The sequence below is a fragment of the Anomalospiza imberbis genome, chromosome 9 (genome assembly GCF_031753505.1).
Source record: "Anomalospiza imberbis isolate Cuckoo-Finch-1a 21T00152 chromosome 9, ASM3175350v1, whole genome shotgun sequence".
Classification (NCBI taxonomy): domain Eukaryota; kingdom Metazoa; phylum Chordata; class Aves; order Passeriformes; family Viduidae; genus Anomalospiza; species Anomalospiza imberbis.
The window spans coordinates 6,981,182-7,008,970 of NC_089689.1; the positions used below are offsets into that span (position 1 = coordinate 6,981,182).

The 27,789-nt window shown below is 42.5% G+C and overlaps 1 protein-coding gene across 1 annotated transcript in view; it reads right to left on the bottom strand.

Annotated features, from left to right (window-relative positions):
• HMCN1 (hemicentin 1) overlaps nucleotides 1-27,789 on the bottom strand; it is a 167,586-nt gene that overhangs the window by 120,167 nt on the left and 19,630 nt on the right. Inside the window, exons 2-6 of the mRNA XM_068199489.1 lie at nucleotides 16,302-16,372; nucleotides 12,223-12,381; nucleotides 11,550-11,672; nucleotides 3,893-4,064; nucleotides 2,628-2,734 (exon numbers count right to left, since the gene is read on the bottom strand). Of these exons, the coding sequence (XP_068055590.1) occupies nucleotides 2,628-2,734; nucleotides 3,893-4,064; nucleotides 11,550-11,672; nucleotides 12,223-12,381; nucleotides 16,302-16,372 (632 nt within the window). The remainder of the gene's footprint in view (nucleotides 1-2,627; nucleotides 2,735-3,892; nucleotides 4,065-11,549; nucleotides 11,673-12,222; nucleotides 12,382-16,301; nucleotides 16,373-27,789) is intronic.

A 27,789-nucleotide genomic window follows, 5' to 3' on the forward strand; every position in this document is an offset into this window, starting at 1 on the left:
TCTGGTCTGTACCCTTGTACCCTCACCTTGTCATTCTGCTTCAACCAGCAAAAAACAAATCAGAACAACCCCCACCCAGCCATCACCCTTGAACAGCCGGAGCTTCATGCTCTGGAGACTACAACTGCTTTGATGCACATCTTTCATCTTAAAAAGACAAATCAAAATAATTTTATGTTACTTCCTATGATTCTATGCAGAGAAAGAAAGGTCAGCTGCAACTTGCCAAAGGTGCACAGGAACCCATGGCTTTTCCTCCTTGTCTACTTCTACACCCTTCAGGTGTCTGGAAGCTTCCACTAAGCTTTCCCTGGAGTTTTTCCTGATCCATTCTCAAATTCCTGCAACTCTCTGGGAGAGGTTACTCCAGAGTAACCCCCCCTGCCATCACTGCATGTAAGTATCAAACTAAACAGTTGTCTCTTTTAACTAACAGCCTTTGGACAGGCATTGGACACAATGACAAATCAATGTCTATCTGATTAAAACAACATATTTCCTTCTATTTAGTTAGCCTTTCACCTCAGAAATAGCACCACTAAAGCCTTTTTTATATAAGCCAGATGTAAACAATATAAAGAAATATTTAATAGTGCCAAGCAACTCAAGGTATCAAGAGTTAATTGCCAGTTAAAATTTCACTAGATAAACTCAGTGATAAAGTTCTGTTTTTATAGCTTGGTGCATCTGTATAAGGAGTTTATGGTGTGAATAAAATTTTCACAAAGCTTAAGTTTTAAGTCTTAAAATCTTTGTGTAAATAAACCAAGCCAGTGACTAAAGCCAAGTAAACAATCCACAGAAAAATATACTGGGAAATCATTTCTCTATGAATTACTCAGACCTTTGGATATTTGCAAGTTTTAAGCCCACAATAACCTTATAAAATTTTACCATTTCCTAATAACAATAAACACATCTCTCACTGTCATGTCTAGGAGCTGGAGGTGTTTAGGCAAACATCAGGAATTAGTTTTATCACACAGGACTGCTTTCCAATTATTATCTTTAGGTCTCTTCTCATTATTTGTAGTTGAACATGGATTACATAGACTCCAAATTAGTGTTTCCCCTCCCAGGCTGGACGAGTATTATCAAAAGAGCAAACACATATTTGTGAAAGATGCTTTCCTGTTTTACAAACAATATCAAAAAAATGCCCAAAATACAGGTGTCTATGAAGAAATACATGACCTGGCTTGCTCATAAAATTTAGATTTAAATATTTCAACTACATATTCAAGAGATTTTCTTCATTTCTTTTTCAACCCAGAATACATCAATTTGAATGTTTTATCTATGTTTTCCACAGAGCTGGAGACAGCATTATGCTGAGCTTAGGAAAAAAAAACCCAAAAATCTTCATACCCCCAAAAAACTCCCAGGCCCTGCCTGCAGGAGCAACCTGACGGCTTGGGAGGGCTGCTGTCCTGCAACCAGGAGTGCATGCCACCACTGGCAGCCGGGGCACAAGAGGACTGTTGGCTCTGCAGATGTCCACCCCGAGCCCAGGACTCCTCCCCAGCAGCCAGCACTTGGGTGCTGGCACACACCAGTGGCTCAGCTCACATCACACAGCCAGGAGCACACAGGGCTCTTCCTGCACTGTCCCTCTGGGCTGCAAGGCACTGGATATTTGCTGCATTGATCCCTCACCCTAGAAGCCTCCAACAAGTGACAGAAGTGAATCCCAAGGCACTGACTTGTAGGAAAAGGTCTCAGGATCCAATGTGGCTCATGTTACACATGCAGTAGGACCCAAACCTTTTTCTTTTTCATTTTTAACAGCCCAGTCTCTGTACTGGTTTTCAGCACTTCTGGTCATAGAATCATGGAATTGGAAAGGACCTTAAAAAGTCACCCAGTGCCACCCCTGTCATGGGCAGGGACACCTTCCACTAGCCCAGGTTGCTCCAAGCCCCATCCAGCCTGGCCTTGGACACTTCCAGGCATCCAGGGGCAGGCACAGCTTCTCTGGGCACCCTGTGCCAGGGCCTGCCCACCATCACAAGGAGCAATTCCTTCCCAATAACCCATCCAGCCCTCCCCTCTGGCAGTTTAAAACCTTTCCCTCTTGTCCCATCACTATCTGCCCATATAAAAAGTCCCTGTCCCTCGTTTGATAAGCCCCCAGTCCTAGACAGACATTCAAACAATTCTCCCCAGAGCTGCTGAGCTCAACATGCTTTTGTAGCTGCAGTTCTGCAGCAGGATCAACAGCTTCCCCCAGGGCTGTGTGTGAATTGATGATCCTTTTCAAAGCACCTCTGTGCTTAGGGCAGGGACAATGCCCAGCAGGATCCATTCAACACTGCCTATAAAGTGCCTCACCCGGGTGCCTTCCCCTCCAAAAATGACTATAGAGTATTTACACTGCTACAATAGAATAGTTCAGTCAGAAAGGATCGACACCAGTAGGATTGTTTCCACATCTATTTAGGACAGCTGGGATCATGCAGCTTTACCTACATAAAGAGGTACACAACAGTATTAAATACAAGATCACAGGACATTTACTGCAACACAGACTCAGCTGTAAGTATCTATGATAAATAACACAGCAAATCATTATACAACCCCCTTACATGCTACAGGACAATCATACAGAAGTTCTGCAATAACTTTACCTTAATTGTCCATGTTCCAGGCTCTGGATCTTTGACATTTACTACCTTTGCAGAGTTGTGGATATTTAGCAATTCATTCAGTCCTGATCCCTTACTGAGCTGCTTGCCTGAAAAAACAGAAACAGGAAGTAAATACAGGATGGAGTAAACACAGTATTGCTTTAAAAAACAGAGAGTAAATACAATATTGCTGGTTTGTACCAATGGATTTCAGGTACTTGACTTACTCACTACTTAGCAGTCAATGACACTTACAACAGTCAACATTCTCTGTAATTCTCTGACAGAATACTGAAAATGTTCATTTATATGTGGGTGATTGTATACAGGAATTAGCTCTCTAGAGAGGAATTTTGTTCCCTAAAGGCTGACCCTGAACAATCACCAGCCCTAAAACTCATCTGGCTCTTTCACATCACTGAGGGAAAGAGGAAGTGGAGACAGGGATATCCCAGTGCCCATTTTCAAAACTTACTAGACATGCCTTGAGTAATTTCAGTGAAACCCCGTAGATTTAGATGCATGGAGCTAATCTATGAAAAGGGCCAAAAAGAGGTGGGGTCACAGCTTCAGTGAAGCCTGACACTTGCACCCAGGACTGTGTGTTGTCATGGCTTGAACACAGAACTCGAGCAAATCTCTTTCCTGTGAAACAAGAATGCCTCAGTGCAGGACAGACCAGACCACATTGCAGGGAACCCATCCTGAGCATAAAATATTTCCTAGCTACTCAAATTTAAGCTGTGTTCTTAGGCAAAAGTCATTCTTAGTATACAAAATATGATCTGAATTTATTTCTGGAGTGCTGTTCCAAGTTCCTAAGGCATCAATATAATAATAAACAACAGATTTGTTCAAAATACCTCCAATTACAAATTAGCTCCAAATCTGTCATTGCATTCCCTATCACACACTACTCAGCTGGAGATGGGCAGGGGAGACAGGTTTGGCTCTGAATGTCCTCAGTTCAAAAAAGCTAGACCATGGTTGAACTTTCCTCACATAAAACCCAACCACTTGTCACCTTAAATGATGGTTCAGGGAATACAAAAACAGATGAAAGGCAAAAGTGTCCAGCAATCCGGAATGCAAGGACAAATAGTAACAAAGAAGGTGGAGGTGAGATGAAGTGGACAGAATAAGGAAGTTTTCCAGTTTCCTCCGAGTGAAAAAAAAATATGGAATATTGGGAAAAAATAAACTGTCAGAAGGGATTTTTCCTTCTCTTTTCTCACTGTTACAAAAGAAACTATAAAGTACTTCACCTAGAGGATTATGAATCTCCATTGCTGGTGAAGGACCACTCAAGGACACTGTAACTTCCTTCAGACTGGGATCAAAAGGGATCTGCCAAGTATTTACAGCCATGGACAGATGGTCTGTAGACAAGAGATGCACTTTGGAGGCTTGAACTGCTTCTTCAACCCATTTTAACACCTGGAACACAAAAGAACAGTTGTTACTATACTATCAGCAATACTGGCTGTTGAAATATTTTCTGCTGAAATGCCTGTCTCTACTGTCTTGTAGAGATTCCATCTTGATTTATTTTTGAAAATGTGAAAACTTAAAGGAAATGCAACTTTAATAGAAGATACTAGCAAAGCCATGGTCAGCATGGTGTTTAAAGGAGTACCCAAGCACACCTGGATACATCTCTACACAACAACCACAGGTAAATTTTAAAAGGAATTAGGGACACAAACCTGTGGACATTTCTGCTCATCAATTATTAGTTGCATGAAGCAACAAGGAAAATTTTATCATCCAGATGTACTGATTAATTGCTATCTGTGGACTTTTCCAATGTTTTTTTCCCCTAAAACGTCTAATACAAATTACTGTTAGGCAGAGCACAGAGGTGGGACTGGAGGGGAACACATTTTGGAAAGTATGTCCCTGCAGGGCACAGAGGCTCCCACACAAGGGACAGGACAGCAGCCCATGGGAGAGCCCACAGTGAAGGAAAGGAAGGGTGTGAGGAGGCAGGGCAGCCAAGAGAAACCCATATGTACTGACCACAACCCCATTCCTGATGGCACATGGGAAGGGAGAAGGAATCAGGGGAGAAGTTGAGCTGGGCAAGTGGAGGCAAAGGTGCTCCTACCTGTCTTTGCTTCCCACCGCCTGAAGGAATAGTTGATTATCTATTTTCATTGGCAACAATTTACTTTTCTTTAAGTCAACTTTGTCTTGCCCTCAACAACAACCGGTGATTTCCCTGTCTTTATCTCAACTCAGAAGTTTCCTCAACCCATTCCTCCTCTGTGAGGGGTGAGTGAGTGGCTGAGAGGGAGCTTGATAAGTTGCCAAGGGAAACCCACCACAACCAACCCAACCTCCCCAGAAACACACCTGGTTTGTCAAACTATATGATTTTGCATCACCTCTGTACATCACAGAGCTGCAGCATATTTTTAAAATCCTACTCAAGTAATATTGGGTTTGTGTAACAACAAGAATGTGACTCACAGTAATACTAAACCGTGATTTTAAGCTGCAGTTGACCATGGTGGCATTGAGAAACATCTTGTAAAGGAAAGCCATCTTTTGGTTATGTCAGTTCAAGACTTGGAAACCAGCAATAAACTAAGCTGATGTGTTACCCCTCAGTATTGGGGGTCTCCAGGGTAAGTCCTTCAATCTAGGATCCAATTCAACACATTGCCCAAAAGAACCTCATTCCCCTGATTTGTTGTGCATTACTTGCCTACTTTATCTTTTAAAAAATGGAAATATGCCATAGGTTTGTGTGTGAGATGACTTTGTGATAGAAACTAGATTCCAACCTCCTATAAAAGTGTTCTTGTTCTCATATGTTGTAATACGAATGTCCAGCAACCTTTGTGCAAAGATGAAATAAGTTTAAGTGAAGGGCATCATTGAAAACAAATTTGAAATGGTGGGGGCAGGTTTTCATCAATCATTCCCCCTCCACTCTTAGGAATGTCCCACCTGAGCTGTGCTGAGTGCTCCCAGCACAGGGTGAGACAGCACTGACCAGGTGTCCCCTCGCCAAGGGGGTGCACGAGCGAGCTGCTTTGGCATGTTTGCAAAACAACATACCCAAAAAATCCCAGTAAAACTGCCTGTGCTGCTCAAAGCCCTGCAGTAACATGGCCCAAGAGAGAACTGGGGTTTGTGCAACAGCTGGTGACACCAGCTAGGGAGCAACTTGTGTTTGCTTTAGACAAGCCTGGAACAGGAATCACAAGGCTTCAAAAAGATCCAACTCATTTAAGTTCTTCTTTAGAAATTATACATCTGGGCCCAAAAATGCTTCCAAAGAAATTTCAATGTTCTACTCCCAGTGAGATGAACACGACACTTTTTTGTATGAGGTATATGGAAAAGTTCCCATTTAATTCCAGGATCTCACCTCCACAGGTAAGTTTTTAAATGGATTGTAAAATTCAATGAACCCATACAAACTTCAGTTTCTGAGAGTTTTTCAAGATCAAAACCGAAAATGGAAGGCAACAGAACAACCCAGCTGTCTGCAGTCTGGCAGCAGCTTGCTTGTGTAAGTTCAATAGGCAATTCTGGGAGATCCATTTCCCAACCCTGTCATTCCAAAGAGCTTTGCAATAATGCTGTAACACTGGTTTAGAAGTAGGTTTTTTTCTCCTCTGGGACCTCTACAGAAAGCCCCCAAAAGAACAGCAGCTTTTGTTGTTCTGCCAAAATGTGACGTGATGAATATTATTAGAGGGGGAAGGGCAAATAGAGCAATGATTTATAACTTTTCCCCAGAAAATTTGCTCTTGCAACCTGCCCTGCTGTCAGGTCATTTCTTGGAATGCACACTGAAACCTGGAAAATCTGTGCAGCATGGCCTCTATTCCCATTTGTTTATTCTGGGACTCAAGAATATTTCTCAAGCAATCAAAGCAACGGGATTTCAGGTTAACTATTTCATTGCTTAAGTAAATTTAGGTTCATACTTACACCCAAAAAGGAAAAATATTCTAATAATGTTTTTAAATGCACATCAAAAATATAATTGAGACAGTGCATGAGAAAATACTACTGTAAAAATAAAACATGAATTATATATATAACATGTATGAAAACCACACAAATGAAAAGTTTTGGTGTTGGATCTCAAGCTCTTCAAAGTTAGGAACCACAAGAACTAAGCTTGTCTGCTTTCAATCGCCTTTCAAAAGCCCTTCAGCAGTTGTTTTATGACAAAAAGCCTAAGGTACAGGATCGTGGTTTATTTTTTCCAGAGACTCCAAATTCCATAGAAAACAGAGAAAGACCAGCTGTAACAATTTGTTTTTCCTTTCTTTGTTTGGCATTCACTGTACATTATGTATCTTCAGAATAGAAGTATTCAGCTGCTTCTCCCATTAAACCATTCCTCCTTTTTCTATGAAAATGGATAATGCCTGTTAGGGATGAGGGAGAAGAAAAGGCAAGAAACAGAAGTATGCAAGAAACCTTCATTCTATACTGTAATTTTGAACTTTTGACTTTGTCACCTCCATTGTATCCTTGAAAAGCAGTGGAGGTGCCTTTTACACCTTTAACTGGGTGAAAAAAGATTTCAAATTGCTTCCTCTGGAGCGTCATCCAAACACACACTGGTCATAAGCAGCAGGGACCTGTTACACCAACCCCAGCTGTGTTGGTGTGACCCTTGCATTGCTGTCCCCTGAGAGGACTAAGAGCCAGCAGAAATGGGTTTAGGGACCTCTATTTACAGCAGAGCACTCATGAGTGAACACCACCAGACCCCATTCCTTGTGATCTCACAGGTACCTTCCCCACAACAACAATCCCTTTTGCACCATCCCTTCTAAATGCTCTGTCACCAGTCTTGTCTCCAGGCTCCCCTCAATCTCATCTCATCCACAGCATCCCTTCCATTCACAGGCTTGTCATCCAATTCCAAACTCTCTTGTTTTGCCCATATAGGTTCATCCAGCTTTCAAGCCACTCAACAACACCTCCTTCTTCCATAAAAGTCAAAGCTGTGCCCCCATGTCATTCTCAGTTGTCCTCCCATCAATGTTCTGTATATGGAAGATCCATTTCTACTTATTTTAAAAATCAGGAAGGAAGATGTATTTTTAGGCAGTCTAAGGACAGGGATTTTCCCCTTCTTACAGAAAGGTTAGAAGTAAGAAAAATCAAGTGCTTCAACACTAGAAGAAATGGAAAAAGACCAATCCCCAGCTCAGTCCTTGTGAACTCCCAGCTCTATCCACACTGATCAATCCAATTCATCAGACACAGGAATGACTCATATGTGCCACAAACAATCAAAACAACCTGGAGACATGACCTGAACTGCCAATGACTAATAAATCTCCACTATTTTCCACAGCACCATATTCCCACTCTCCTGATCATCACAGTTCATCTCAACACCCCCCCTGGCATCAGTACAAACATTTGGGCATCACAACCATTTACAGGAATTTCCATACAGAAGGATATTTAGGTGTGGTGTAATGTAACTTCAGTTCAAGTCAAATTAGTACCTTTTGGAAACTGGACACAGCTATGAAAATAGAGAATCTCCTCCTAACAGGGAATTTAACCCATGCTTATGGAATATTCTCAATGCTGTGAGAATAGAACCTGAGGGAAGGGCTGGAGCTGTGCCAGGGAGGGTGAGGCTGGAGATCAGGGAAAGGCTCTTCCCCAGAGGGTGCTGGGCACTGCCCAGGCTCCTCAGGGAATGGGCACGGCCCCAAGGCTGCCAGAGCTCCAGGAGGGTTTGGACAACGCTCCCAGGGATGCACAGGGTGGGGTTGTTGGGGTGTCTGGGCAGGGACAGGGGTTGGACTCAATCCTTGCAGATTCCAAAGATCCCCTCCAGCTCAGGATATTCTGTGATCCATTTAAATCCCAAGCAATTATTGCAAATTAAGTCCTGAGTCTACAAAAGCAACCAGAGAAATCTCACCTAAAGAAACGCTTTTCAAAACCAGGATTTCAATGCTTTGGTAAAGCACTTTGATAAAGGCTTCCCAAGACACTGGGGACAACATTTCAGAATATTACAATCCTATAATGGTTTGTGTTGGAAGGGACATTAAAGCCCACCTTGTCTCGCTCCCCTGCTGTAGGCAGGGACACCTTCCAATAGGCCAGGTTTTTCAGAGCCCCAGCATGGGCCTTGAACACTCCCAGGGATGGGGCCTTGATACTCTAAGTAGATAAATATTCTCATTTATCTAATGCACAGAAATCACAGTGAGTTTTTAAAAAACAGGACCTTCATCCTGGACTCTTAGATGAGCTACCTTCAGCAGACAAGTGGAGATACATATGTATTTCATGCTTTGCTGGACTGAACCCAACACAACTTTGTCAATCTCCAATAATTTTGCCCAAGTAACTGTAGTATTTTAAATCAGAACATGTTTTTCAGATGTAAAAAAAGGCACTAAGTTTTCATAGTCTTCCCAGTACACAAGCTTTGGATGTGTATCAAGTACTGTTTTGCTGTGTTTCCTTGTATCTAGCTTAGAATATTGCTTCATTCTGCACTTAATGCTCAAAGGGCAAGAACAAGAGGAATGGTTTGAAACTTTATATACTAAAAATAGCTTTGTTTGAGTTTTTGGGGGGTAGAATAATCAAAATGTTTTAACAAAACAAGTCGTTGGTTTGGCAGGGTACTCGGCAGGGACTTTGTAGCTATTCCCTAATCCCCAATCCAGCATTGGCTGTCTCTAGGCCCACAACGGTGAGTGTGCTTCAGCATTTATAAACTGCATTCTTTACACATCATTGACTCCTCAGAGAAAAAGGAGGGCAAGCATGATTGTTTGATTGCGGCTGAATCCTGCCTGAGGGCTATCCCATAAACAGCTGATCAGATCTCTGTGAGATGTCCTGTTTGTTTGCATCCACCCACTGGTGGATGTGCTTCTTGGAATCAGTGCTGATCCAGAACTGAAACCACAGAGAAGGTTTTACTGGGGATGGCAGCAATTTGGTCAGCTCATTTTCACAGTCACTTGGCCCAGACACAGATTTATGTAGGGTCAACAATCACTAAAATTGCAGAGTCTTTTGGGTTTGGCTTTAACACAAATTGTTCGGCAGTTATTGTGGAAGACTTCTGAAAGTTATTTAGGGTTTGCTTTTTTTCCACCTTAGGTAATCTCTTACAATGTTTAAGCATCTCTTTCCAGTGGCCATGGGCTATGTTTTTGCCTCTCTCTCAAAAAAACTCTGCCAAAATATTGCCTACTAATTTCATGCTCTGCTCTTGTGCAGAGGTGGCGAGGCCCTGGCACAGGGTGCCCAGAGAAGCTGTGGCTGCCCCTGAATCCCTGCAAGTGTCCAAGGCCAGGCTGGATGGGGCTTGGAGCAACCTGGGACAGTAGAAGGTGTCCCTGCCCACAGCAGGGGTGAAATGAGATGATCTTCAAGATATCTTGCAACCCAGGACATCTTACAACTTTACAATTCCATGATTATTTACTCAAAAGAAATGTTGAGATGAAGCTGGAACGGGGTGAAAGCAGCTACTGAAACCCCCTGCTTAAAACCTTCCCCAAAACTCCAAAGCAGTCTATCCTTTCAGGCAGAAGCTGGTGTTCTTACAAACACAGAAGTGCCAAGTTCAGAAAGCAGCAGCAGGCAGCCAGGAAAGAAGCTCGTGCCAGCTCCACTCCAGAACATGATGCTGTCTTGCACCTACAAATGGCTTTATCTGCTCACTTCTACCTCTCAAAAGCAGAACAAAACAAAACCACAACAATCCAACCAAACCTTTACCCTAAGACTACAGTGCTGGAAAAGAGTGTTCCCCACTGGCAGTATCAGAGGGTCACAGAATTGGTTGGGTTGGAAGGGCCCTTAAAGACCATATAGCTCCATGATGATCCCTTCTGTATAAAGGGATTTCATGGAGTGTCACAGAGAAGTTTTACCCTTTATACATAATAGCAAAATGCAGGCCAGGAACAGACCAAACAGGTAATTTCTTTTCTTCAAAATTTTAACCTCATTTTTGGAGGATAAATCTTCTGGGAAGTCTCTCCTTTTGATCACCTTCACATCACTGCCAATAGCTTCTATCATTCCCAATTAGAACTTCAATTTTTCTAGGCAACAGCTGTAGAAAAATGCAATTTATCTCCAACATTTATCATTGTCAGAATTTTAGCACAGAAAGAAGGAACAAACCAGGGTAATGTTTTATTAAAAAACTACAGCTAGTTATTGCCTACACTGGGAATTCAAAGGGGAATGTTTACAACATTTATAAACAATTCCAGCTCTCCAGATAAATACCATGTGATTTCACCTCTCTCCAGACTGTTTTCTCACGCACTTCTGAAGTTTCATTCCTGTCTGAGACTCACTGAAGTTCCCAAAGCAGTCATTCATAGCTGTGGGTCAGGAACCACAGTTACCAGGAGGGCAGCAGAGGTGGCAAAAGTATTGCAGTGATAACCTCAATTTAAAGTTACTTCCATGAGTCTGTGAACAATGGAAACCTGAGTGTTCACACTATCTCTCCTATATCCATTTTTGTCCAGGCTAAGTAACAGTCCTTTGCTTGCTCACAAAATGCTCATTTAAAGTTAAATGTGTGCTCTTGTTTTGAGCAGAAAAGCCAGAAAAGCCACACAGAGCCCAGAACCGCTCCTTTTTTTAAAGGCTCTTCTCCTGGAAGCCTTCTGGCACAGGCAGAGGGAAGTTGGGCAGGTTCTAGTAAGATGTGCCACTTCACACTTCCCTATTGTCAATAAAAGTCACAGTATTGCGTCCTGATGGAGAAGATGGAGAAAGGAAGGAAAGGAAAGGTGGAACAGAGTCCACATACTAAGACCAGAATATTTAGAAGTTCCCCTTCTGCTCCCTAACCCACCAGCAGGTCTCTTAAAGATTTACAGTATAACTCTTGCCTCATTTTCTTTATCGATTGCAAAACTCAAGCAAAGTTACCTCATTAACTTGTTTTTTGTCCAAGTGAAAAACTTGACCAGAACTTGTTGAAGCAATTTCTTCATAAACCTTGTAACCAATATGATCCCTGTCATCACAGTCTCCAGTCAGCACAAACACCACCTGGATTTAAAAAAATCAGTGAATCATTGGACACATGGTGCATAGGTGAGGAAAACACTGCCGTGGCAGCATTAAGGCAAGACAACAGAAGAATGTGTCAGTCGAGATGGGTTTGTTACTCTGCATGGACAGAGGCATTGCACTCAGTAATGATGGAAAAAGCAATGAAGAAAAAAAGTTAATAGACAAAAATCCCTTTAAAAATCAATCAGCCCTGTCATTCACATAATACCTCTTTTAGAACAACAACAACAACAACAAAAAAAAAAATCCACGTAAGTGATAAGCTACCAAAACCACATACACACTGGTAGAAGATTCAGTTGCATTATTTAATTCACAATAATAAAAGAATATTCCACTAAGTTTTTCCTTACCCAGATCAGTTAACTCTATTTTAAAAAACAATTAAATACTTAGAATGCAGTACTATGGTCCCTTCTGTAATAAGATTTCACCAAGTTTCACACAGGAGAATTCTACCCCTAGTCACTGAGAAAACAGAGCATTAAACACACAACCCAGCTGGGAATGCAAATCCCCTCAATACCTGTGACTGTTTCTGTTGGATGAGTTGAAGCACTTCATGGGTCAGTCTGTAATCCTTGGATCGGGCATCAGTAAATACATAGATGAAAGAGCCAGGCAGGGAAATTTCTAGAGCAATCTTTATTGCCCCAATGCTCATCTCTGGACAGTCTCCACCACCCTGTTCACAAGTAGAAATAAAACGTAATTTTTTTTCTTTTAAGAAAGAAAACCATACCAAATAAGTTTCTTTCTTTTGGGACATTCAAGACAGATACTTCCTTAGCCTCTCATCATTTATTCACTTTTTCTACCCTAAGGATTTTATGGTTTCTGCAGAGTGCTCTAACACACTCACAAGCAGCAACTGCAACAATTCCAAAGGGGAAATAAAGTCAAAGGAAGAGCCCTGATGTTGGCTGGTGTCACGCTCACTCTTATCCATGTCCTGCTCAGCTCCAGCTTTTGTGACAGCTTCATTTCCCACAGTTACAATGCTCCCTTCCTGGCTGACAACTCCCCTGCTCTGGTAGCACACAGCAGTCACGGATGGTCAGGGGCACAGACAGATGGGAAATAGTCCCAGGCAGGCAGTGCCGAGCTCCAGGAGCACCTCTGGACACCAGAGCAGCAACAACCTGCCCTGGACTCCACCCTGGGACAGGGAGCTCAGCAGAGGGCACAGGTGCTGTGCTCCCACAGCTCTGCACTGCAGCAGCTGCAGAGCTGGAGGCTTTTCAGAGCATGTGTTCAATCAAAATGCTTCCAAGTATGACTTTATCTTAATAGGAAAGGATTCATTTTTCTCACTGAATTAAGAATTTGGGAAAAATACTGTTTAAATAAAAGCTCACTAACTTACATAAAAATTAACTTGGCATATTGAAGACAGAACTTTCCAAAGAGTTGATACAAACTGTAAAACTTGCTGTCATCTACAATAGATCTCTGCATAGATTCAGCATTACATATAAAATTGATTTCTTTTATTTTTACAATCAACATGCCTTCACACATATGTATATACAAATCCACACATGATAGGAAAGAAAAAGGCAAAAAGAGAGCAGTCCTTCATACTTAAGAGTTTTGCTCATCCTCAGTGAAATGTTCCTGTCAGGAACAACATTGTATTGGTGAAGGACCAAAACAGAAATCAAAAAATTATTAGAACAGGACTGATAGGTCATCTTGCAGTAGAGAAAATGTAAACACTTTCTACAGGTTAATCTATCAGTATCCTTAACCAATTTCAAAGCAAGAATATCAATAAGTTTCTCATCTACGCTAAAGAATAAGCCTGTGGTCACTGTTTTTCTGTAAGTCATGTAAGAACCATTGTTCTTTTTCAAAGTCAGTTCTCCTAAATGCAGCCTTAGTTTTATGGAAAAAGCAAGTAGTAGACTCCAGACAGACTGAAATTCAAGAGAGAACTCTCCAAGAAGATTTTTGACACACGTCAGAACTTTATCTTGGCAATGCCTATACAGTCCAATGGGACACATCAGTATATCCAAATTCTTTCAGCAGAAGACTCTTCCACATAAAGCTTTAATTTGTGGGCAAAGTCAAAATAATAGCTAATTTATACAGACATCTACTTGGAACAGGAAGTAGAAGTCTACTTGAAGTCTACTTGATTACCATCTCATAATATTCTATATGGCAGCATCTGTTTTCTACATAGAACATGAAAAGCACTACTGAGCTAAATGGCTGCTCTGAGAACAAGCATGGACTTTTTTACTCCTATAATGTAGAATAATACTCTTAAAAGGTAGAACAACAAAACATCATCATCATGAAATGGTTTGGATTGGATTGGAAGGACCTTAAAAGTCCATCCAGTGTCACGCCTGCCATGAGCAGGGACACTTTCCACTATCCCAGGTTGCTCCAAGCCCTGTCCAACCTGGCCTTGGACCCTTCCAGGGATCCAGGGGCAGTCACAGCATGCCTGAGCACCCTATGCCAGGGCCTCCCCACCTTCACAGGCAGAATTGCTTCCTAACATTAAACATTAGTATTGTCTTTACTTAAATTTTAAAAAGTAGAAATTTTTCCATTCAGTACATTCAGTATTTCCTGCCTTTCTCTCCAAATTGAAATTAAATTAAAGCTTTCCTCATGAAGCTTTCTGGAAAAGCTGTGGTGAGTGAAGCTCAGGAAGCTTTGTTTTCCCTTCAGTTTGAACAGGCCCACAGAAATACACAAAAAAATCTGCTTAACAAAAAAAACCAAACCAAACCAAAAAAAAAACCAAACAAACAAAAAAATCCCAAAAAAACAACAACACTAAGGAGCCATTGCTGCCCAAGTCCACGTTCTTATCACACTATCTGTAAGAATGATTCAAAGGTAGTTACAGATGAAATATAGGTGATACCTCCTAAGCTGATCCTGTATCCAAGGAATATGTTCTTTATCACTCTGAATGTAAAAGGAACAGGGCCCAGTTTCTGCAGTGAAATGTACACAGCCCAATTTTTACCTCCTGTCAAATGTCAACCAAAAGACCCTCCAACTGTTCTGTGACAGATGAATGGAAAACAAGAGCTGGGCTTACCTGATGTTCAGGGAGGACAAGTTGAGCATATTTTGATTTAATATGTTTTATACACAAGATGCCTTGAAATATTTATCTTTGCCTTAATTTTAGCTTTGTTCATTCATGAGAATATTTGGTCCATGCCCTTTCTCAAAATGAACCCAGCTCAAAATTTCCTCTACCTCCACAACATTCACTCTTGCATCTTTTATCAGTCATTTTGGAAAAATACTGGTAACAAACCTGTAGAAAGTGTTTATATTTTCTCTACTGCAAGGTGACCTATCAGTCTTGTTCAAATAATTTTCTGATTTCTATTTTGGCCCTTCACCATTACAATGGATGAATACAAGTCAGTGAGAGCCTTCATATAGCAGACTGAGTATATCTTGAATGTAATTATGAAATATGTGATAATTAAATAATGAAATTTAAAATTAATTAGACAGAAACTTTTAAACCACTTGATTAGAAATGAAGAGTTTGAAATTCCCAAAAGCTTCACCTAAATCATCCACCTTTTAGAAAGAGTTGTGATTACTGTCCAGTACAACTGTTGAGGAAACAAGACATGAAAACTGGATGCAGTTTTAAAGCTTAAATTTCCCCATGAAGGAGAAAACTGTAATAGCTATTGTTTCCTCTGGATTTCAAACCTCCTGCCAACTTTTAAAGTAATCTTCAAGCAATCTGTTCTTACAAGGATTATATCGTGTGGCAGTTTCTGAGGGAGAGCCTGTCTGGAACTACTGACTCCAGCAAGGTTCACCACAGGTCAGAAGCATTTTCCGTGGTTAAAGACAGGACAATAGGAGCATATGTTCTGTCAGTAAGGAAAACTCCACTCCAGTACTTCCTCCTTTCTTTCTATCACCCAAAGGAAGAGCTGGAGCTGTGTCAGGGCAGAGCCAGGCTGGAGCTCAGGGAAAGGTTCTTCCCCAGAGGGTGCTGGGCACTGCCCAGGCTCCTCAGGGAATGGGCACAGCCCCAAGGCTGCCAGAGCTCCAGGAGGGTTTGGACAACGCTCCCAGGGATGCACAGGGTGGGATTGTTGGGGTGTCTGGGCAGGGACAGGGGTTACTCTTGTGGGTCCCTTCCCACTCAGGATATTCTGTGATTCTAAGAAGCCCTCATTACTGCCAAGTAATGCATGGCAGGGAAGGCAGTACCTATGGAAAACCTGATGGGTCTTACAGTCCTCTTGTTTGAATGGTGTTCATGAAATATAATATGCATAACACAGTAAAAGCCCATAAAAGTGTCTGTAGACAAGGGGCAGGACAAATGAAAATGCCAACTAAATGTTAGCATTATCTAACTATTCCTTCTTGTGTTATCAAACAGTCTCCACACAATGATGTGAACTAAGACAAAGGAATTAATCATAACCCTAAATTAGGATGAGCAGGAAGTTGACGGTTTGTGCAGGCAAAATGACAGAGGTAAGTGATCTACATCCTCATGAATGCTTGCAGCAGGAATATCAGCACAAGAAGAAGGATGGCATGAGAAGACAGTCTTTGCTAGGACCACACAGGAAACAAGTTACTCACCTGAACATAAAGTTCCCTAAGTTCAAATTGAAATTTCTTGGGATCTGTGGTTATTGTCACTGGACCAATTTCTAGAATGAAATACAAAGAAAACTGAATTATCCAAAGATATATGGTAGTAAAAAAATTAAACTAAAAGCACTGAACAGAAAGAAATAGTAGAGGATGATATTCCCAGTACTAAAACCTGTGATTTCAAATCTGGTAACTTTAATATTCCAGTATTACCAATCTCTATGTGCCTTAAGCATTTATAGGCACATAAAGCCTTTCCCCTTTGATTTTGATCAAATATTTTATTGTTCTTAGTAATAAAAAGAGAACAAAAATTCCCAGAACAAATGTTGCTGGACCAAGCAATAATGTATTTTCCCAGAAAGAGGCTCTTTGGACTGGAGAAAACGAGGCTTTAGGAAAACCTCACAGCAGCCTTCCAGTGCCTAAAAGGGCTCAAGGAGAGTTGGAGAGGGACTTTGGACAAGGGCCTGGAGGGACAGGACAAGGGGAAATGGCTTCAAACTTAAAAGATATTAGATATTGAGGAAGCAGCTCTTCCCTGTCAGGGTGGGGAAGCCATGCCAGAGTGCTCAGTGAAGCTGTGGCTGCCCCTGGATCCCTGGAAGTGTCCAAGACCAGGCTGGATGGGGCTCAGAGTAACCTGGGCTGGTGGATGGTGTCCCTGCCCAAGGCAGTGGGTGAAATGAGATGAATTTAAGGTCCCTTCCAACTCAAACCATTCCACAATTTTGTGATTCTAGGTAAACATGTAGATGCCTCTCTGGACAGAACATACATACTTGGCTTTGCAATTTTCCTCCTGTAAAAAAAGGAAAGGGAAAGGGAAAGGAAAAGGAAAAGGAAAGGGAAAGGGAACGGGAAAGGGAACGGGAAAGGGAAAGGAAGACATGTGGACATGTGGCACATCTCTTCCCTGAAAAAAAAAAGTACCTCTGGAAATATCCCAGTGTGAGCCCTATCCCCAGTCCAGCACATCTAGCAGCAGCAGCCAGAATGAACCAAAGCAGAAACAACTTCATTCATAGCATTTGTCATGTCTGGCTACTGAGGAAGGGCAGGACATCCAAGTGAAGTTGCCTGGGGTATGTAACAGCAGCACGTATGTGTGCATTTCCCAATCCCATGGAGCTGCCTCTCACACAGCTGCCTTCCTGATTGGTATCAAATGTGATTCCAGCCAGCTGGCTCCTATTCCATGATTTCCTGCCTGTTCACCTCAATCTGCCTTGGCACCAGTGCCCTCCATTCTTTGCCTGGCCCAGGCAGGCATTGCTGCCCTGGCCGTGGGCACTCGCCCAGCTCAGCAAGCGCAGTCAGGGTGCTACACCAAAAATCAATAAATAAACACACACACACACACACACAAATGAAGAGATTTCTGCCAGTTGAGTGCTCCAAAGCACTCAAAGAGATCAGCTGAGACCTGACAGACCAAATGGGGCACAATTCTGCTGTCAGGGTAAAAGCCAAGCATGAAATTGCAACGGTGCCAATTTAATACAGCTGCAGCTTACAGGGAAGTGCTGCCTCAGCAGACCTCACAGCACTTTCCAAGCTCTATAAAAGTTAATACACACTTATCTTCCATACAACACAGACATTTTTCTTTTTTTAAACAATCCAAAGTTTTATTTCACTGGAGTTACTACAACTGCCATCACCAAGGTCTACTCTAATCACACCAGTATTTGCTGGGCAAGCTCTATTTATGGATGTCTTTTGGTTTAATTTCTTTGCAAGTCACCCACGAGATTACACAAAACCTTTCCTAGAACACTAAACTGTCCTTTGGGATTTTTTGTATGGCTGTGAGTCATTTATCTGTGAATGCCATGTACTAAAATGCTGCACTATCATTAAAAGAGCCATTATGTTCCTTCACATACCTCATCCTGCTGTGCTCCCACTCTCCCTGGCACTACTCTCCTTTGGGTGTCCTTTACAGCAAACACCTGCAATAAAGCTACCTCCAAATTGTTTTGCTTCCAATCTCCCCGTTGCCAAACTCTGTTCTAAAGCACATCACTGACTGGAGTTTATCCATACAGTAACCCCACTAGCTTCATTATTCCCATCCATTGAGGGATTCAGTGTTTCAGTCCAGAGCAGTAAATCCTTTGGAAAGGCTTTCTTACCCTATAAAATAGAGATCTGAAAAGCAATACTCCTTCAGCTAAGCTAAAACAGCCCATCAGGTCAGATGGGCTGAGAATTTGGCCTTACTCCCCTATAGGCAGCACGGGCTGGCTCCAGCAGTGCCGATGCCCAGCGGAGCCTGGCCAGCTTCCTGCAGGATCAGGGCTCCAGCTGCCCTCTTCTGAGAGCTCAGCAAAGAGCTCAGCTGGGAAACAGCACCCGGGCCACAGGAGCGAGGCACGGTCAGCATCAAGTGCTGTGGGCAGGAGAGTGCAGAGAACCCCGCAGGAGCCGTGCAGGGCAGATGTCCTCAGCTGTTTCCACAACCAAGGCTGTGTCTGAATGGTGGTGTTGCTCCTCCTCACCACTTGAACACTCACCAGCTTGTCCCAAAAAACCCAGCAGCTGTCCTTCACATACTGTTGTGCCACCAGCTTATGTGACCTGCCGGCCAGAAAAGCTTTAATAGCCTTCACCAGCTTCAGTTTCTTTCATCCTCATTTGGTGACCTACAAGTACAGCCCAAATACGGCTGTTTCACCAACACAGGTAAACACAGATCTTCAAAGTGTCCAGAATATAAAAAAGAAAGAGCATTATGAGAAGTGATTTAAATTTACATAACAAGCATAGTTTAAACAGAATGTTCACTCAGAAACTACACCCTGTAAACACACCAAGCAGAAGAAAATAATAAGCTTTTTACCTTCATTAGCTCTTTAGGTTAAGCTTGACATATGGAATACTCTTAACAGAATACAGAATCACAGAATGTTGTTGGAAGGGACCTCAAAGCCCATCCAGTCCCACCCTCTGCCATGGGCAGGGACACCTTCCACTAGCCCAGGTTGCTCCAAGCTCCGTCCAGCCTGGCCTTGGACACTTCCAGTGATGGGGAGGTGTGGTTTTCCATTCTCCTGCTGCAATCTGAATCCATTATTAGGGACTGATATGGGAATATTTGGAACTGGTTTGTTGTGGGGGTCTCTCCATTGCTCACTACTCCAAAACTTTCATGATCACTCAGAGGGAGCTGTGCAAAGGTAAAAAAGCTGACACAGCCCCAGAATGGCAGCAAGTCTTTTTGAGGCACCAACTCAATCCTCTGGCCTCACAAGTACAGCGTAAACATCAGCTATTCCAGACTGACTCAGGAATCAACAGTCAGACTTGCACACATACAGACTGGTACCACCCAAAAGGAAACGTTTTAAAGGGATGGCTGCACATCCCTGAGCAAAGCCTGGACTTCCAAAACTGAAATCACAAAAGTCAACGTAGCCACTGTGGCGTCTAAGCTTGTACCTAAGCAATTAAACTGTGACAACACACAAATGAGTAACAGAGATCAAGGATTTTGATGCTTCCTTTCTGGGGCAAGTCTTGTAAAAACCATCTCATTGGTAAATAAGGAGAAAAGCCCACAGCCACCTAAGAAACCGGCCATTCCAAAAGGGCCTGCTGTTTTTCCATGGCTTTCTGCCACACCTCAAATGGCCACATGTTTATGTACAAGCTGAGCAGCAAGCATGTTGGGAAAATCACAGATTTCCCCACAATCGCACATAATTACCACTGACAGTGACTGCAAATTTGGCACTCCCCTAGTCCTGACCACGGAACAAATCTCCACCAAATGTCTGCTTTGGACAGCTGGGTGCTTTGGGATCTAGCAAAGGAATATGGAAGTCTTCTGCCCACCTCTCATCAACTCAGAACACAGGATTTGTTTATTCCAGAAGGAATAAGAAAGCTCTAAGTGATACATGGTAGCTGAAGGAATTTTGGCAGAGATGCTAAACCTTGTGGAGTGCTCTCACCCACAGAATTCCTTCTTCTAATTCACAGCAAGGATGTTTTCCTGATGCAAAGCCATATCCAGAATTAAAACTAACTAACTAAATAAATAAATAAAGCAATGTTATCCCCCCAAAAAGCCTCCACAATTTCAAAATTATGACACTACAAATGAAAAAGTAAAATAGAAAAAAACAAAACCCCAAAGCCTACCACAGTATAGCAACAAATCCCTGATATTCCAATAACAATATTAATGTTATATTATATGTAATACCAAAATAATATGTTACATTATATAACTACATTAATTATATACTAATAAAAACTAACAGTATATTTAGTTATCTCTTCATAACACAGTATACACAGAAAAAACCTGGGTGACAATTATCTTCCACATTCTTTTTTATTTATGAAGTGGACTGACGAGTCTAGCACTGGGCTGTGGTAATTCTGACAGTTTTTGAGATCAGAGGATTAATATGGGTTTCACATACCCATATAAACAAATCCTCACTTGCCCATTGATATATGTGTGCATATATGTGTATAAACGTGTGTGTGTGAGTACACGTATATCAAATAATTTTTACCACAAATGAAGCAATGCTCAAGGATTAGGAGTAATCAGATTAGATAGCTGAAATGCCTAAACCAAGATCCCTGCCAAAAGAAGCTGGTGTACAATTATTCCCTAAGAGCCATTTACTAAGGGTTCTGAGCACCAAGGTTTATCTGATTTAATACTCTTCTCAGAGAAAGAAGAGAACTGTATCCAATCCATTGCAAGGCTCTGCTTATAATGCCTCTGAAGACCTTTAGAAACAGCCACTGCCAAGAACTCAGAGAATAAGAACAATGGTAGAGCTGCTCCAGCCAGGCTCCAGCCAGCTGTCCATGCTGAGGGCACAGAAGCAGAAACCTGCAATTTTCCAACAGCAAATTGGGTCCTGCAGGCTCTTGCCTCTACAGATCCCTCATGAGCTGCCACTGGAAGTGCTTCACAGGGCTCTCCTTCCCCTTAAAGAGAGGGTCATCACACAGGTGAGACTACATAGAAGAAAACCACTTCTAACTGACATCTCAAATGATAGTGAATAGTTTTACTCATCACACAGCTGACAAGTACATGCACGCAAGATCAGAAGCTGTTTTATAGCATGATGTTTTAATGCACCAAAAAATGCTGCTCCATTTTAACTGATTGCAAATTTCTGTTGTAGACTACCAAACCAAGAAGCTGACTCCACCACATAGTAAAAAAGACCAAACTTAAAGCCTTGTGCTTCATGCTTTGAAGTGGACACCCTCAATCCCATTCAGATGATGGGAACTGTATGGATAGAAACCTTCATGAATTTTTCCAGGAGTGCAAGGCAGCACTGGAGATGCTGCCTACAGCCATGAGCCCCCCCATGGCTAACACACATCCCATTGGAAAGACCATCCCAATGGATTCAGGGAGTACTGAGTAAGGCAAGAGGCTTAGCACTACAACATGAAAATAGGCTATTTAAAGTTTCCTCCTAAATGATATTTCCTCATGACTCAGCTGCTTTCAGATCCTAACGTGGCTATAACAAATTTTTTGAAAAGCCCAGAAACTGCAGTGAGCAACTTTTACCAGAGAGAAATGAGCCAAACCAGCCCAGCAAGCTCACATTTCCTTAATTCACTCACTTTTTTTATTTCCTAAATCATTTTTCGGCCTCATGACTTATGACTACTAAGTGTAACAGCAGACAGGAAGGAGTCAGACTGCTCACAGTTTTTCACCCAGTTTTTCATGAGTTGGCTGTTCACAGACAAGTCAGACAGATGACCCTGGGAATTGCAGAGCCCTCCTAAGCAGCCCAACCAGCACCAGTGGAGATGATGAAGCTCCATCCTCACGGATGGCAAGGGTCACCAACCTCATGCATCAAGCTCTTCACCTCAGGACAGTGGCCAGAGCCTGGCTGAAACTCAGTGACTAAAGATCTAACACAAGTTTTACTCGCAATATGCCTTAGCAAGTGCCATGTTTGTGTTGTTATTTCTCAATGTTTTAATAGTTATGAGCTCATGACTTTTTTTTTAAAGGAAAATAACAATGACAAAAAAAAAGCATTATGCATGCTTCATTTCTTGGAAAAGAAAGCTCACTTGGAGACCCAGAGTGGATAAAATCTATTATTCTCATCTTTTGTCTATTGCAACAAGCACTAAGTTTAGCTTACAAGCCTCAAGTACAGTTGCCTAAAGTTATTAACCACATGCAGTAAGAAACAATAAAAATCAGGGACAGATTTGCCCAGCACACTGTTAACTCCACCTTCTGAGAACTACAGTCACAAACCACAGCGTGTGCAGAGTAACCTCCTCTACACAGAGATGGTTAAAATAAAACCAGATTTGCTACAAATGCTCTCTTAATGGGTGATGCACTTAACAGCCTTGGAACTTCTCAAACCCTTTGCATGAGTGGCACATCACATTAACCAAGGAATCCTAACTAAAAAAAACTACTCCCTTAGGCTGGAAATGAGAAAAAGATAGCTTCAATGCAATAGAAACACAGGTTGATTATTATTCTGAGGAAGTAATCCATCTGAACATCTCCTCTAGCTCCACTGCAAGGCCAGAAATTTTTGTCTATTGCTGGTGCACAACTATGGGCAAAGAGATCAGAAAACTTGAGTCCATGTGGTTCAGATTTAAAGTAATTACTTTAGTGGCTATTAAATGTCCCAAAAAAATGACACAAAGCAAGTTTTTTTCCTTTCTGGGGACAAGCAAACATAGTGAATGCTGAAATCTGGAGCAGCCCCACCTCAGCCTTTTGCAGAGCGCGGAGGTCTGTTCCCAGCGGGGCCACAGCGCCGTGTCTGAGCTGCCTCTGGCCAGCCCTCCGTGGATGGCTGCCCAACTCCCAGCACACAGCCACGGCTGGCAACTCGGCTCACAGGCCCTGAGAGAGGCCAAGGGCTGAGCGAGCCACGGAGATTATGGGAAGCTCTTACAACTAGGTGGTCCCTGACATCCAAGCCTTGAGCTGGAGCTCCATCCCAGCACTGAGTATGTCCAGGACTGTGCTCTCCTGCATCTCCTGAGTGCCCAGAGCTTTGGGGTTTGTGCTTGCCCATCCAGCACTGCCACTACTGCAGGCTTTCATGGTGCTGCTTTGCTTTTCCAACAACAAAAGGCATGAGGAGACACAAGGGGAGAAAGCTTTGAGCGATTTGCTTTACTCAGCCTACAGTAAAGGACAAACAGCTGATAAGGACTGCAGACACAGCTTCCTTACTGTCCAGCCTGGGAGCAGCGCTGGATCACAGGGCTGGCCTGTGCTCCCAGCTCCCACTGAACATCTGAGAAGGTCATCAGCTCACTTTCTGTTTGTGTTTATTTCCCCTTGTTAACAACAGGCTGAACAGAGTAAAACTCAGTTCATAATGCTCTTTAAATTCTTTCTCCAGACTGAACTCCAGTTCAGCCCAGGTCTATTTCTGTCTCATCTCTGGGTCTGTGTATTTTGGCACTGCTCCTTCTACACTTGTAACAGCACTGGATAAAGAACGTGCACTGAGGAATCGGGCAGGAACAAATGCAACTACCCATTTCACAGTGCTGCTTTGTGATTAATTACCTTACCATGCTGAAGTCAAATCAAGAGGGATTTAAAACACAATTTTTAATTCACAATTTATACTTAATATTGCTTTACAAAATGAACTTATTTACTGCGACATCTAGCATGATTTTGAGCTGCTGTCTACGCTGCTGTCGGCCGGGAATATCTGAGCTCCACCATCGGGAACCTCCTGGCACTGCAGGGTACCACAGCCTCATCCGTAAAGCTCCTTCTCCTTCTTCATGGAACTCAGGCTCCCACCGTGTTCCCAAGTGTATCTCATCATAAGAGGGGTCCAGTGGCTGACTGGCAAAAAAAGTCACAGCTTCTTTTATTTGCAGGATAAATTAATTCAATTACAATGGCTAATTAAAAGCTTCTTCTGCTTGGAAGATTATATTCCCAGATTACTTCCTTCAAAGAGATTTTGAAGATCCTTGGAGAGAGGTACCTTACTGAAGCCAAGTTAACGTTTTGATCTTGAGACATCAGCAAACTGAAAAGCAACTGGCTCTTTCCTGCTGAAAGTGCAGCTGCATTGCTTTCCCAAAGGATATGGAACTACTAATGCAATCAGAACCCACAGCTATAGAAAATCAGACCCTGTAAGCAAATAAAGTCACCATCAGCAACCCAAACATCCTGGGAGCAGGATAACCCAGTCCTGGTCAGTCTGGGATGAGGGGAAACATTCTACATCCCCATCATGTAGCACAAACCAAAGTCCCAAGGCAGGAACGGTACTTAATGGGGTAATTACCCTCCAGTTATTAATAAAGCAGCAGTCAGCGTTTTCTTCAAGAAGCCATTTTCCTGAAAAGCTTTATGGAGACCATGGCACTAATCCATCAGTCCTTAAAACTGCCAAGAGACCATGGGAACACAAGGACTTCCCAGAGTAGTTTCCCATATTAAACCTATCCTGCTCTTTAATAAGCTTATGTTGGGGTTTGCCTTCACAAGGTAAAAGATAATTTTATTTTAAATCATCATAGAATCATAGGCTTAGGTGGGAAGGGATCTTAAAGTTTATCTAGGGGTCCATCCCTTGGGCAGGGACATTTCCATTATCCCAGGTTGCTCCAAGCCTTGTCCAACCTTGGACACTTCCAGGGATGGGGCAGCTACAGCTTCTACGGGTATCCTGTGCCAGGCCTTCCCACCCTCACAGGGAACAATTCCTTCCTAACATTGAATCAATGCTGCCCTCTGGCAGTGGGAAGCCATTCCCCCTTGTCCTGTCTCTCCATCCCTTGTAAAAAGTCTCTCTCCATCTCTCCTGTCACCTCCCCTCAGGCACTGGAAGGCCACAGTGAGGTCACCACAGCGCTTCTCATCTCCAGGCTGACCAATCCCAATGCTCTCAGCCTTCCCCAGAGGAGAGGTGCTCCATCCCCTGACCCCCTTGGTGGCTCTCCATCTGACCATAGATGCACTATGGTGTATTTGGTTTAAATGTGTCTCTGGAGGTTTCTTTGGCTGGAGGGAGTTACATGGCCTGGGACAAAAACACCACTGTTGGATATGAAGCTCAAACACAGTCTGGTAAGTTTTCCCTAAAAGAAACACAAAAAAAGTAAAGACTGAGCTGGAATTCCTTCAGATGCCAGACACAATCCTTGAAACAACAATTAAATTTTGCTCAGCAAAGTATCAGCAAACCCCATAATTATTCAATTAGCCCTAAACAAAGGGAAAAGATAGACATTAAAAACAGACCTACCTACACTTGCATAATTCAAGCACTACTAAATAGAGTCCCCTCAGTTTTCATACCAAACTACCTGTCTCTCAATAGAACACAAGGAAGAAAGAAAAAAGTTTAATTTTGAAAATTCTAGGAGAATAAAACCAAGGTTCTAGGAGATGACCTGTGTGTGCCTGCACATACACGTGCATGAACATCATCATTTAGATACTCAAAAAGGCTTTAGGATATATCCAGCTGCCATCCTTTGAGAATGCAGATGTCCAAACATAACAAAAATCAAGTAATCTGACGCCAGCTGCTGGGAGAAAGAAGTGTCACATTCAGTACAAAATTCAGATATTCTGCATGATATTACTCTGTACCTAAAATATTCTTTTATTTCCTTTTTACTACTAGAAATGCATCTGCCTTCTTTCCAAGCAAGTGACAAGAGTTTTTATTGATTTCAGTTAGAACAGACCCCAGCTTCCATCCAAGTATTCCACTATAAAGTGAATTGCTAAAGGATTACCAGTGTAAAACCATTAGAAACCCCAATCCTGTCCTTTCAGGCATTACAACTGTAAATTCAAATCTCTGCATCATTCCAGCTAAGTCTCCACTTCACAGAACTAATCCATGTGCAGCTGACAGAACACGGACTGTTACAGCAGATAACACTGTCCGTGTACACCAATTATTCACTCTGACAATATCCAATTGGGAATAATATCCCTAGGGCTCTAACAAGGGTGCAGTGATGCCTCAAATACTGCTGTGAATAAAGAGACATCAATCAGTTGAAATTAAAACACCCATTTAAGGATGTTCAAAGAAGGCCTGTTACTGGTGTTCCAGGTTAACATGAACTTTCTGGTCTTTTTAAACATCTCTTACTAACTTAAACAGTGAAGACTCTAAATAGTTCGTTTTCTATTTCTACCTATCAGACACAATTCTTACTCCTGGTGAGGCTCTGTTTCAGAAATTGGATCAGATTATTTTTTTGAGGTGCCTTCTAACCTGGGCTGTTGCAGGACTGTATTGTACAAGAAAGCAGTGGGAAAAAGAATCAGAAAATAAGACTGCAAAATAGTTTATCTGACAGAGCCAACCCAGGAAAAAGAGGATACTGAAACATTTCAGTTCTATTTTTAAAAATATGTGGTTTGGATTGAAATGCCGATTTAAAAAGAAAGATATAGCATGTTTTACATGGCCAGATGAGCCTCTCAAAAGCTTCATTACAGCACTGTTTACTTTGGTAACTGGCGAGTCAGCTGGAAGCAGCTCTCTCCCATCCCTTTACTTTTGCCTGTATCATTTGTAATTGTGTCATTTTCTAAATGGCACCAAGAAAAACATTTTTAAGCAGAAACCATTCAAGTAAGGGATAAACTTCTTGCGGAACTCTAGAGAACCAAGGCTGAGAAGGTGGAACACTTACCACAACCCAGGGGAAGGGGAAAGGACTCAGGCCAGGCTGAGCAGTGTCTCCACACTGCCACAACAGCTCAGTGGTGACAGTGGTCTCATGTGTCTCCTTGCTCTCCATGGGCCACAGCAGTCAGAATGCCTTGCCTCTGGTTTTTCCCAGCTCTGAATCTGGCCCAGCAGCAGACACAGGGATCCCTGGCAGCTCTCCTCCCTAACACAGGCTGCAACCCCTGAAGCTGGGCTGCTGGGAGCTATCTACACGGAGTGACAGAGTCTTCTCCCCCCTCGGCAGCACTACACTCACTTCATGGTTTTAATCTGCCAGGAGAACTGAAAACCAGAACTTCTCCCCACAGTAGTCACACAAGCCCTGAGAATGACTGTTTGGTAAATGAATCCTGGTGCACAGAAGTCTCACACTCGGTGCTGCTGAGGGTCTGGCTGCAAGACACACATCTTCAGTTGTCACTTTGGAAAGGGAATCTGCACATTCACTGAGTTACGTAAACCCTGTGGTATGTAAACAATCCCCCGATCCACGTCTAAGCATCATTTCTGCCCACAGTCATTTGTCATACAAAATTGACATCTCAGTCAGGTAGTGAAACACCTTATAATAGAGAATCATGGAATCATTTAGGATGGAAAAGCCCTCTAAGATCATCGAGTCAAACCATTGACCCAGCACTGCCAAGGCCACCACCAACCACATCCACAAGTGACACATCCACACAGCTTTTAAATCCCTCCAAGGATGGTGACATTTCCCTGGGCAATCTGTTCCAATGCTTTTC